Consider the following 12321-nt stretch of genomic DNA (forward strand, 5'->3'; position numbering starts at 1 on the left):
GGTCCGGAGGTAAAGATTTATATATGGGAAGTCCTATTTTGGCCACTGGAAAATGTTCGGGATTTTTCGGTATTGTACCGGGAAGGTTCTAGAAGGTTCCGGAGTGGGGCCCACCTGCATGGGGGGACCCACATGAACGTGGGTAGTGGGGGATTGCCACGCTCCTCCACCACCACCACGCCGTTGTGCTGCTGCTGGACGGAGTCTTCCTCAACCTCTCCCTCTCTCCTTGCTGGATCAAGGCATGGGAGACGTCACCGGGCTGTACGTGTGTTGAACGCGGAGGTGCCGTCCGTTCGGCACTAGGATCTCCGGTGATTTGGATCACGACGAGTACGACTCCTTCAACCCCGTTCTCTTGAACGCTTCCGCTTAGCGATCTACAAGGGTATGTAGATGCATTCTCTTTCTACTCGTTGCTGGTCTCTCCATAGATAGATCTTGGTGACACGTAGGAAAATTTTGAATTTGTGCTACGTTCCCCAACAGGCAATGGGTAGGGTACGGGTGGGTACAACCTCCTTCTGCCCAAACCCATACCCATAGAAACCTTCTATACCCACCCACTACAATACCCATGGGTATAAATCGATACCCATGCCCATACCCATCGGGTATCCTATACCCAATGTGTATCCTATGGGTACAGTCTATGGTATTTAAATTTATAAAAAATAGAGAAATGAGTCTAAAATTCAAGTGATGATTAGCGAGTAGTATAGCACCGACGCAGCCTCCTCCGGTGGGTGGCCTCTTGTAGGAATCAAGCGAGTATGAGCAACGGTTGGTGGAATCTCGACGTAGTGGGAGATGGCTGTGGGAATTGGGGATCGCTCGATCGAGAGATGGACAGGAGTTTTCCACGACGAGAATTCAAGATTTCATCTTTTCAAGGAGACATATATGATGTAGGGGGAGTGGCGAGAAAGCGTGTGTGAGCACATGAGCTATGGCCTGTTTAGGGAGTATGGGCCGTGGGAGTTGGATGTTGACACCACATGTCATAGGACTTACTTTCATTTATTAATTTTTTGTGGGTATCCATTGGATTACCCATGGGCGCAATTTCGTACCCATGCCCTACCCATATATTTTGCGGGTATGGATACCCATTACCCATGGGTACAAAACCTCTTCAAGTCTTGCCCATGCCCATTGTATTCGGGTAGGGTACCCGCGGGCACCCATACCCATGGGCAAAACTGCCATCCCTACAAGCCCACGAGTATTCATATTTGTAGGTTGTGGGGCTTTGATTAGAAGTGTGTTCCATGCTCTAATTGTAGTGCGGGGAAGTTTCAGCCCGGCCTCTAAATCTCGCCTGCAGCTCGGTTAATATTGCCCCCCCACCCCCCGGCTCGGCAGCGCCACTTCGCCACCTATCTTCCCATTGCTCCCCTTCTTCAGTGCCACCCTGCCCCATATCTTCCCCTTTTATCGTCGACGCCAAAGTCACCCCCATCGGCCATGTTGTGGTGTCCGCGCCCTTCTAGCGGACCTTTACCCGGCGAGATTGAAGAGGAATTATTATTTTTTTGCAAGAAAACTTCCGATCTATTCATCTCCAATCATGACAGTACAATGAGCACCAGAAATAATAAAAATTACAACCAGATTCATAGACCACCTAGCGACGACTATAAGAACTAAAGTGATCCAAAGGTGCGCCGCTATCATCGCCCCTCCCTCATCAGAGCTAGGAAAAACTTGTTGTAGTAGACAACCGGAGAGTCGCCGTGCTAAGGTCTCATATGACTAGCATACCAGAACAGCAACCGTCATCGATGAAGAGTAGTCTAGATCGGAGATCCAACCTGAAGACCCACGAACGTAAATGAACAAACCAATTGATCCGAGTGGATCCACCAAAGATAAATCTGCTGGAGACACATCTCAACGCGCCCATCAATGATGTTGAGCGTACCACTGGAATGAAGGCTAGGCGAGGAGAACCTTATTCTATCTTCACGGAGCCGACACCATCTCGCCTTCCTGAGCAGGACACAAATCCTAACAAAATTCAAAGTAACATCTAAAAACGAAGTCCTCCCACTCGCAAGGGTCGGGATCCACCGCGCCTCCATAGCCCAAAGGCCGCCGGGGACGAAGTGGACCGGCGACGGCGCCGTCAGGAGGCGGAGAAAACCCGGGAGAGGAGGCGGCAGCTACTGCTGTTGTTGCTTTGGCATGTGAAGAGGAATTAACAAAGTCACATCTAACTCCTACGCCATTTGATTAACCAAACAAAAATATATAAAAAAAAGTCCCTATGAATCAGACATAATTAATTTTTATCTAGATGAGAGCTAGGCACACCCATGAGCTAGTAACTATAGTGTAGCATTCTTGGAGTGCTATGGCCCTGTTTGGTTTGGCTGTTGATTTTTAAAAGCAGCTGTGAAAAATCTGCTGTGGAAAAACAGTTGTGGAAAATCTGATATGAAAAGGATGTAGGTTATTTGGCAAACCAGCTGATACAGCTTTTTCAGAGTTTGGCCCGTAGCGGAATCAGATTTGGGAAAGCACGTCCTGGGCTGCTTCCGCTTTTGGTTCAGATTTTTGGCAGCAGATTTCTGGAATCGGATTCTACTGGGTTCGCCCTTTGGTTCAGATTCTGCTGCGCCGCAGCGGAATCCATCGATAAAAGCTGAACCAAACAGGGCCTATGTCTCCGCCCTTTCCAAATCATCTTTCCCTTCGTTAGTTTGCTGGCGTGGATCTTTGACAGATATTGACTGACAAGTGACAGGTTCTGTTACACATGCCTCCAAATCAATCAGCCGGAGCTAAACTGCACGACCCTCGCATCCTTCTCCAACCTAACAATCGCCAAAATCAACAAGAAAATACAGATATTACGACAAAGCAGAGACACAAGCATGCTGCTAATTTTGTCCTGACCATGCTCGGAATGACAGCAACCGCTTCTTAAATCCGCAAGAGATGCTCGCACCCGTGGATTGTTCTCCTACCTGCTGTTTGTTCTGATCTGGGAGGGTCCGCCGCCGAGCGATAGAAAAATGGGGCGCGGATGGCAGTGACAAGGCCGAGGTATTTTTACTCTCAACTTTGGCCCCGTCCTCCGACGGCCACGGCTGCTTCCGATGTCGCCTTCTACCCTTCTCTCTGGTCTGGTATGAACCTACTAGTTTATTCTGGTATGATGACAATGGAGGCGCCGCAGTTAGCGAATATGAAACTCACCTGGCATGTTGAGTGTCCACAGTGACTGATCACCAAATCAGTCCACTCCATGGCTTAGCTCCTGTTTTGTTAACGAGTGCCCGTTTGGTTGGAGGCTACTATACCTTTGCCACGCCTAAGAAAGTTTGGCAAACCTACACCCTAAGCTTGTAAACTTTAGTTTCCCGACGATCACAATCTGTACAACTTTGTATTTAGAGTGCGTCAATTAATATGAATCAGAGGGAGTATTCTCTTTGTTTGTCATCCTTGTGGCCTTTTATCGCATTTCACGCTTTTTAATTTTTTTTTGATAAAAGGGTGGATTTTACTGGCTTAAAACAAGGTATCAAGAGGATATAAACACTAAGAGCACACATTAGACACACATGTATAAGACCAAAACGATACGTATGTGAGGAAAAAAGAAAATAAATCTCAAGGCAATATATCCGCGATCTACAAACTGTAGCAATACTTATATCCGCATCAACCATCTCATGACTACATGAACGGCAAAGTTTTTCAACAGCAACCGCCTCATAAAGGGAGCGACGCTAGCATAGCCGCCGTCACCCTGAAAAATTAGTCCGAACATATTCAAACAATGCCTTCAAGTAGGAAAAATAATTATCTCCGTTGCCAGGTATAACCAATTCGGATCAAACCTAAGCTTTCACCCCGGAGCTCGAGACTGAGTGCACGTAGCACCCTCATTGGCATCACTCATGTGTTGCCTCCAGCACTTTTCTGCGAGCCCAACAACTACATGTGATGTGCGGCTACCACCACTGCACAACCATCACTGCCATGTCAAGCCTTCGACTATAGTTTGCAACTCACCGCTGAAGTCAACCACTGAATCAGGAGAGATAAACCCACTCCAAAGACCTTACGATGATCACGGCCGTTATGGAGCTGTAGGCAGTCGCTGTAGCATAGTCTCTAGCACCACCATCCGGCCAACCGGATCTGGATCACCACCACCATCCAAGGCCGTTGCACCCACATGGAGAGAAGCATACCCCGCCATGGAGCCCCGCAACAGCCGCACCAAGGAAGCTAGATCTGGCCAAGAATGACCCGATCTAGCCGTCGCACGCAGCACATCGCAACCAGCCATGTGCGCACCCTCCACTAGCATAGTATCACCCCCACCGCCAATGCATCGCCGATGACACGTGAGGCAGCCATGCTAGCAGCCGCCGGTCACCACAACGTCGAACACCAGCAGTCGCTGCACCCCACAGGACGGGGCGCTGCGTGATGGGAGAAGGCCCCGCTGCCGCCACCCTTGCACGGGCTTTGCCTGGCAGTGGCCACCAGCGGCGGAGAGGAAGGAGGAGTAGGTGGGAGAGTGGTGGTTGATGGCAGAGATCTGATCGTCACTTGTGTCGTCAAGGCTAGGCGATGCGGGGGCCGAAGTCGTTTTTCCTATCCGCTCTCGGCATAGATCGGGTCCACACATATGCTTGTAAACTCCGCAAGAAGTAACTGAGGATTTTTTTAACACAATACAGACGCAAGCACTCATACATACGCGTATATACTCACTCCTATGAATGCACACACGTACACCCTATCCTATGAGTATCTCCGAGAGACTGAACCGACATATCATCTTGAGATTTATGTAGTCATCATAGACGCCTCGTCGTTGACGGGAACGTCTCCTCCCACTGAAAGTGAATCGCCAGAATACTGAAATAAATACAGAAATAATACGAGCACCAGTATTTGAACTCTGATGGGCTGTGTATACCACTGTCCTTCTAACCATCCAAGCATAGGTTGGTTCACAGTAATTGAGAATTGTATGCATCGATTGATGCAGAGGCCATGGGTTTTCACTCTCTTCTGGGGGAAAAGAAAAAGCCCTAAGCGTAGCCCTCAACTTAAAAGTTGTCTAAAATTATTGTTCCAAACGAGGGCTTGTTGGGCATATCTTTTCAAAGGGGAGCTATTGAGAAGAAATTTTGGAAGAGGGAATTTCTGAGAAGAATCTGCAACTAACAAAACTTCCAACAACCCTATAGTCTAATCAGTTCAGAGTTCAGACACAATCAGACAAAGCAAGGCGTTAAGAATGATAGCACGTTGTCCTTTCACCCCGTGGAAAGAGTCAAGAATTCGATCCATTTTCTCCACGGAAACGAAGAGCGAATATTTCACAGAAAGTCCTATAAATAGGCCAGGCCATTCCAACTTGCAAACCAAAACAACCTACAATAATCACCATCTGTAGCGATTGGCCTTCTAGGGATTTGCCTCCGTTCACAGCTCCTGATCAGGGGTCAAAACTCTAGACCAGATGATCCCAACCTGCCCAATCATGTAGTCTGACAGGTGTTACAGTCTCTTCGTCCAAAATCTTGTACCAGTGCGTGTCAGTAGGTCACGAGGTCATCTCGGTATGGAGCAGGAGCTGCGGGGCGGCGGGGCGGTCAGGGCGCAGAGCACGCTGTGCTTCTCCGGCGCGCTGGTGGACGGGCCCCGAATCCAGCAGCTGCTCCTCCACTGCGCCGCCGCGCTCGAGTCCAACGACGTGACGCTGGCGCAGCAGGCCATGTGGGTGCTCAACAACATCGCCTCCGCGCAGGGTGACCCCAACCAGCGACTCACCTCGTCGCTGCTCCGCGGCCTCGTCGCGCGCGCCTGCCGGACCTGCGGCTCCCCGCGCGCCGACAGCATGGGGCCGCCCCCGGCGCTGGGATCGCAGCGGGCCATGTCCGTGACGGAGCTCGCCGACTACGTCGACCTCACCCCGTGGCACAGGTTCGGCTTCACCGCTTCCAACGGCGCCATCCTCCGCGCCGTCGCCGGGAGGGACGCCGTGCACGTTGTTGACCTTGGAGTCACGCGCTGCATGCAGTGGCCCACGCTCATCGACGCGCTCTCTAAGCGGCCCGGGGGGCCGCCGGCGCTCCGCATCACCGTGCCGTCCGTCCGGCCCGCCGGCCCGCCACTGCTCGGCGTGCCGGACGAGGAGATAGGTCTCAGGCTGGCCAACTTTGCCAAGTCCAAAGGCGTGCACCTGGAGTTCAACGTCGTCAACAAGAGCACGGCCACGTCATCTCCATCTCCGACGAAGCTGCAGACGCTTTGCCAGGAGCTCGCCTGCGTCCTCTCCGACCAGTCGGCGCTGCGGCTAAGAGACGGCGAGGCGCTCGTCGTGAACTGCCAGAGCTGGCTCCGGCACGTCGCGCCGGGCTCGAGGGACGGCTTCGTGGACGCGGTCCGGGCGCTGGACCCGTGCCTGGTCACCGTGACCGACGAGGACGCCGACCTGGACTCGCCGAGCCTGGCCACGCGCATCGCGGGCTGCTTCAACTTCCACTGGATCCTCTTCGACGCGCTCGACACATCCGCGCCGAGGGACAGCCCGCGGCGGCTGGAGCACGAGGCGGCCGTGGGCCAGAAGATCGAGAGCGTCGTCGGCGCCGACGGCACCGAGCGGTCCGAGTCCGGCGCGAGGCTCGCGGAGAGGATGCGACGGAAAGGGTTCGCCGGCGCGGGGTTCGGCCAGGACGAGGTGGCCGAGGTGCGGCACCTGCTGAGCGAGCACGCGACGGGGTGGGGCGTGAAGCGGGAGGAGGACATGCTAGTGTTCACGTGGAAGGGGCATGCAGCCGTGTTCACCACTGCCTGGGCGCCCAACTAAAGCTGGTAGCTTAATCCGATATCACCATTAGCGACTAAAACTACTGATAGGAATGCATGTAGCCATGAGAGAGTAGTTTTAGGTTGATAATGTAGCTCAGAAAGGATCAAATGACATGACACATAAACCGTCTTCTTTATTGTTCATCAATGGAAACGGTGGAAGAACGGATCAATATTCAATAGAAGAAATGGGAGCCTTCTTGCATCATGAATTTGTTGTATTGTCTCGGAACATTGGGTTGAACAGTTGAAAACACACATGCTCATGCATAGGGGTGATTTCTTTTTTTGAGGGGTACATAGGGGTGAGATTAACCTTGAGTACATACGGATGAATATTTAGCTAGATATATAGTGTGTGAGAATAAAAAGCAAAAACAAATATATCATAATAAGAACAATATACTCCCTCTGTACCGAAATCCTTATGTGCAGTCACTTATGGAGTGACTATACCACATGCAACCAATCTTTTGAAGCTCTCCATCCTGCGATCTTGATCAACGGCTTCACAATCGTTCCTTCCACCTCCAACCACTCCTCCCCCTTCTCCAAACATTTACTCTCCACGGTTGGCGACATTACATCGTTCGAGGTTCTGCCGAGCTCTAGTCGGTGATGTCGTGGCCAAACACGGTGTTCGCGTCTCGAGGTTGGGTGCTACCTAATCTTATCAATGGTTAAACTGGGAAAGCCCCCCCCCCCCCCCCTCTCGAACCCGACAACCCTCTATCAGGCCTGCTCCGGTGACACCACAGCCAACGGTGTCCTTCCCGCCTTCGCCGCGGTCCTGGCGAGGCCTTGCCAAGGGGTGATGTGGCCTGTATCAGCCTCAAAGCGTGTGTCAAATTTGACTATCGTCTGAAAAAAAATGCCAAGCGCATAAATAACAAACACAATCACTTACATATGGAGTGGTCATTGAATTAGACGTATAGCATATATATAATAGCTAAATACAGAGTTAAACGTTCGTAACAATTCAACACAAGGCAAGGCATGAATATATGAGTTGATACGGTGCTGTTCCAGAAGGTGAACATGAGAAGTGTACCGAGATACATAGCCTCAAGAAGATAGCTTGTCTGGATATCCCATATGAAATCAAAGGAATAGCTCCATTAAAAAGCTCAGTGTTTTTCGAAAAAAATGGATCAGCTCGGGCTTCTGCAACGATTGATCCACACAAATCATATATTGTCGACTATTCGGCAACGTGGCCACCTTTTGCACATTTGCCAGCCACATCCCTGGGCCTTCGTCCAACATACACCACCATAGCCATCGTCGCCCTGGTCAAGCCCCTAGGCAGGGGATGACAATGAGGGAAGTCGGAGGAAGAAGCATCACGTAGGGCTATCACCCACTACAACCCTTCAAGTGTCATGCACACAAGACGAATCTGGCCACCATTGCGTCGGATATCCAACGTCCACTTGTCGCAATGACGTTGTGCCTCCAACCACATTCGCCATCATTGTGCCCGCGGTCGCCCCGCGCTACCTGTTGTGCCATGGTCAGCCAGGCGCCAATGTTGCGAGCTAGTCAGGCAGACGCCGCCATTTCCACCCGAGGGCCACCGCCCTATTATTCCGGCGTCCTTCCTGTGAGAGAGCAAGGAGGGCCTCGCAACCACGTTCACCTATGTCGCACGGGCTTGCAACCATGGCAGCAACGAGGGGGAAGAGATGGGAGGGAGGCACTACTAGGGAAAACCCTAGTAGTAGCGCAGGTTTTGAGGCTAGCAGCAGCGCGGGTGGCCGCGCTACTAATAAGGCGCTACAGCTAACTTATAGTAGTAGCGCGGCCCCTACCCGCGCTACTACTGGTGACGATATCAGCAACGCTTTTTATGAACGCGCTACTATTACTTAGCTGTAGCGATTTTGCAGTCCCTTGCTAGTGCTATATCTTTCATCATTTTTCCCCGTACCCCTTTCCCTTTCAGTTTCTCTTTCAGATACTAGATACTAGGTACTGCTAATAGATATCAAATTCAAAAACCACGACGAGTAATTTGGAACGAAGGGAGTACTAGATAACAATTTCATGCATAGTCAACATGCATCCTCAAGCAGTACAAGGTCATATCAACAGCGATCATCATATGTAGTTCTAGATGATATCGACGACGATCATCATATGTAGTTCTAGATGATATAGCCACACACACATATGTAGTTCTAGATGATATAGCCACACCACTACAAAAAAATACACTTCTGTGATGATACGTGTTTGTCACAGTAGGTCGCACTTTTTGTCATGCATGTACATCCATGAAGATTTTATGACAGAATCAAGATAGTCATACCTGTGGTGTCGTAGAAGTGTTCCATGACATTACCAAAATTATAATCACGGAAGTGTCCACTTCCATGACGATAAATCGCGCGTCACAGAAGTGCTTTCGTCAAGGGTGACCGACACGTGGCATCCACCGTAACGGAACGCTGTTAAGCTATCGGGTCGGGTTTTGGATCCGATAACCCGTTAACAGCCCCGACTAATGGGGATTTTCCACGTGTAAAATCATCATTGGCTGGAGGAAACACGTGTCGGCTCACCGTTGGGACAGATGTCATCCACTCATTGGACAGAAGGCGCCTATGATACGTCGACACGTGGCACGGCCCAACAGAGGCCCATTCCTGTGAAAAGGCCGGCCCGTTTGACTTGGTCAAAAGGTGGCGGGCCGGCCCATGTAAAGCCTGTTAACGGCCTGTTCGCATATAGCCCATTTACAACCCGCTAACCCCAGGCCCATTACGCCCTATCTGAATTAGGCCCAGTAGCGTCATCTGGGCCACCCAATATGATTCCAGCCCGTTTTCACTTCTGGCCCATGTATGGCCCATGACGTCTTTCGGCCCATATAAGGCCCTATGTAACTCTTGGCCTATTAACGGCCCGTGGTGAAACTGGTCCGTAATGAACAATGTATTACTTTACACCCATTAACGGCCCGTGGTGAAACTGGCCCGTAATGAACAGTGTATCACTTTATACCCATTAAGGGCCCGTTATTCCATTGGGCCGTTTCCAGCCCATGTTATCTTTCGACCTACTTAGAGCCCATTTATTCTTGGGCTCATTTTCAGCATTCGTTTACTTATGGCCCGTTACTGTCATTTTCTGCTTATGGGCCAAATTCAGCCCGTGGTTACAGTCGGCCCGTTTGTGGTCCGTTAACACGTTGGGCCGTTTTCATAGCGTCATGAAATACGGCCTATTAACGATGGCCCGTTATGGTCGGCCCATGAACGGACGATTCCAACTCTAGCCCGTTTACGGCCATAATGCGGCCTGTTATTGGCCCATGTTTGGCCAATCGATCATACTGCCCGTATAAGGCCCATTGATGATACGGCCCGTAGAAGGCCCATTGTTTGTACGGCCCGTAGAAGGCCCACTGTTTCTATGGCCCGTAGGAGGCCCAGTGTCACTACAGTAAATATTAGCCCATGGTTATTGTGGCCTAGTTTTAAAAAATAGGTTATTGCAGCCACTAGCAAACCGCGAAAAAGAACTGCAATGACTACAAGCAAACAAATAAACAAGACAACAAGGAAATAAATAAGCAAGCAACTTACGCTAGGCTATCACGGCTATCACACATATTACATCCACTGGGCATCAAAGTTCGCCACCAGTGCAAATAAACGCGCCGACAAAAGAATATACAAAACTGAGAGCACTTCAGAAGGCACTAGGCCTGGCCAGGTCGGGCCCCCCAAACAGCTGAAGAAGCTGAGTAGACCTCAGTTGTGTCAACGATAGATGCATCAACACTAGATTTAAGGCATGATGGTGCGCACGGCAGTCCTCTGACATCTTCATTGCATCTTTGACTTCAAGTCGGAGCTGAGCTGAAGCAAGCCTTTCCGCTTTAAGTTGAGACTGAAGAAGTCGAACTGATTGAGGCAGCGACTGCACAGAGGTTGTCTCACACCTGCTGGTGAGTAGCTTCAACTCACTGTCTTCATCAAGACAGGACCTTGGGGTCATCTCGCTGTCCTCAAGATGGTTTGGCTCACTATCTTCCCTAAAGTTCTGCCTGGCGTAAGAGATACGACTCTGAAAGAGAAACAAGGAGACACGTAACAGGTTTCACAATTATATAAGCAAATAAATGGATCTGTTCTGCATAAGGAACATGTTTTTACAACTACAATTTGAAACTGGTAGTTGTTGCAAACATCCAATCAGATGTAAACAGCAAAGCAAACAGCAGTGGAGGCAATGATGCCTATCCAAATCTATACTAGAACAAAGTTTGAAGGCTTGAGAAGGATGAACTTACATTACATGTTAACACGGGCTGGACAAAGCCCTTCTCCATGTTGATGGAAGGATAATTCAATAAATTCCCCAAAGAAAATTCTTTATAAGCGTTGCCATTATTCTACATTTTGCAAAGAGTAAATATAGATCAAATAATATTGGAAGAAACAGAGGATAATGAAGCTCAGGTGCAGACTGATGATACATAATCAAATAGCAATTAATTAAGTACAGCGTTACAAGGCAAAAGGGAGAGAGGTACTGACAAGAGCAATGCAGAGCCCATTATTGTTTTGAGATCGTATGATCCTTTGAGCAAGGAGATTCATCTGAAATTAGTTTTCATACAAGAGAGAAGGTAAGGCACAAGCAGAAATTTAGGAGTTCAAATTTTGAATTGATATCATAGACAGTACCTGACGCTGGGCTCCCAGCAGTTCTAATAGGGGTTTGGCCACTGGAGTAGGGGTAAAGTGTGGTACAGTTGGGCCTGTGTTTTCTGTGGCTGCTGATCTATCTGATTTAACAGGTACCACTACCTTTTCCAAATACCTAGTTTGTACTCCTTGAGGATCTGCACTCACCCTCTTCCTTTTGGACATCTATCACGAAAGAACAACATTTGACTGGAAAAACATAGTGTGACGACACATGGAATAGGTACAGAAAATGGATAGTTATGGCATATACTCATATATGATGCTTAAACTAAGCAGATGGTGTAACAAAGTAGAAGAAATGCAAGAGGTCAGATGCAAAATATGTGCGACCAATACAACTTTGCAAAGTTAGAGCAAGCACCTTGATGGGTGAATAAGATAGGCCATCCTCCACCATGCCAAGTTTGTTAGCCAGTGGATCGTTCCGCAATATTCCTCTCGTGCGCCCATTCTCATATTCATTTTGATAATGTTCAATATCTGACATGCATGAAAACATAAAAACAAGTGAGATTTTCTTTGTAATGCAGAAGTGATTCTAATCCAATACTGCCTCCCTGTAAACCCCTTTGTGCTATCTCTGCAATTCTTTTAAAAGATGCCATGCATGCTGTAATTTGTTGTGTGCATTAATATAATGTGGCCTACTCCTCAAAATATGAGAGCTCCAGAAGTGATGACACTTCGCAGATGATAGCTTCAACATATAGTAAAGAAGAACAAGTCGACCTGACCTGACAGATTCAAAATA

At 49.2% G+C, this 12321-nt stretch overlaps 1 protein-coding gene across 1 annotated transcript; it reads left to right on the plus strand.

Annotated features, from left to right (window-relative positions):
* Window positions 1-5596: 5596 nt before the first annotated feature.
* Window positions 5597-6844, plus strand: LOC123079831 (scarecrow-like protein 32). Its single transcript, XM_044502657.1, has one exon. The coding sequence runs from the start codon at window positions 5597-5599 to the stop codon at window positions 6842-6844; it is 1248 nt and encodes a 415-aa protein (XP_044358592.1).
* The last annotated feature ends 5477 nt before the right edge of the window (window positions 6845-12321 follow it).

The sequence above is a fragment of the Triticum aestivum genome, chromosome 1B (genome assembly GCF_018294505.1).
Source record: "Triticum aestivum cultivar Chinese Spring chromosome 1B, IWGSC CS RefSeq v2.1, whole genome shotgun sequence".
NCBI lineage: Eukaryota > Viridiplantae > Streptophyta > Magnoliopsida > Poales > Poaceae > Triticum > Triticum aestivum.

Bases quoted from the DNA above. Each gene is read 5' to 3' on its own strand.
- LOC123079831 (XM_044502657.1), top strand. From the start codon at position 5,597: ATGGAGCAGGAGCTGCGGGGCGGCGGGGCGGTCAGGGCGCAGAGCACG.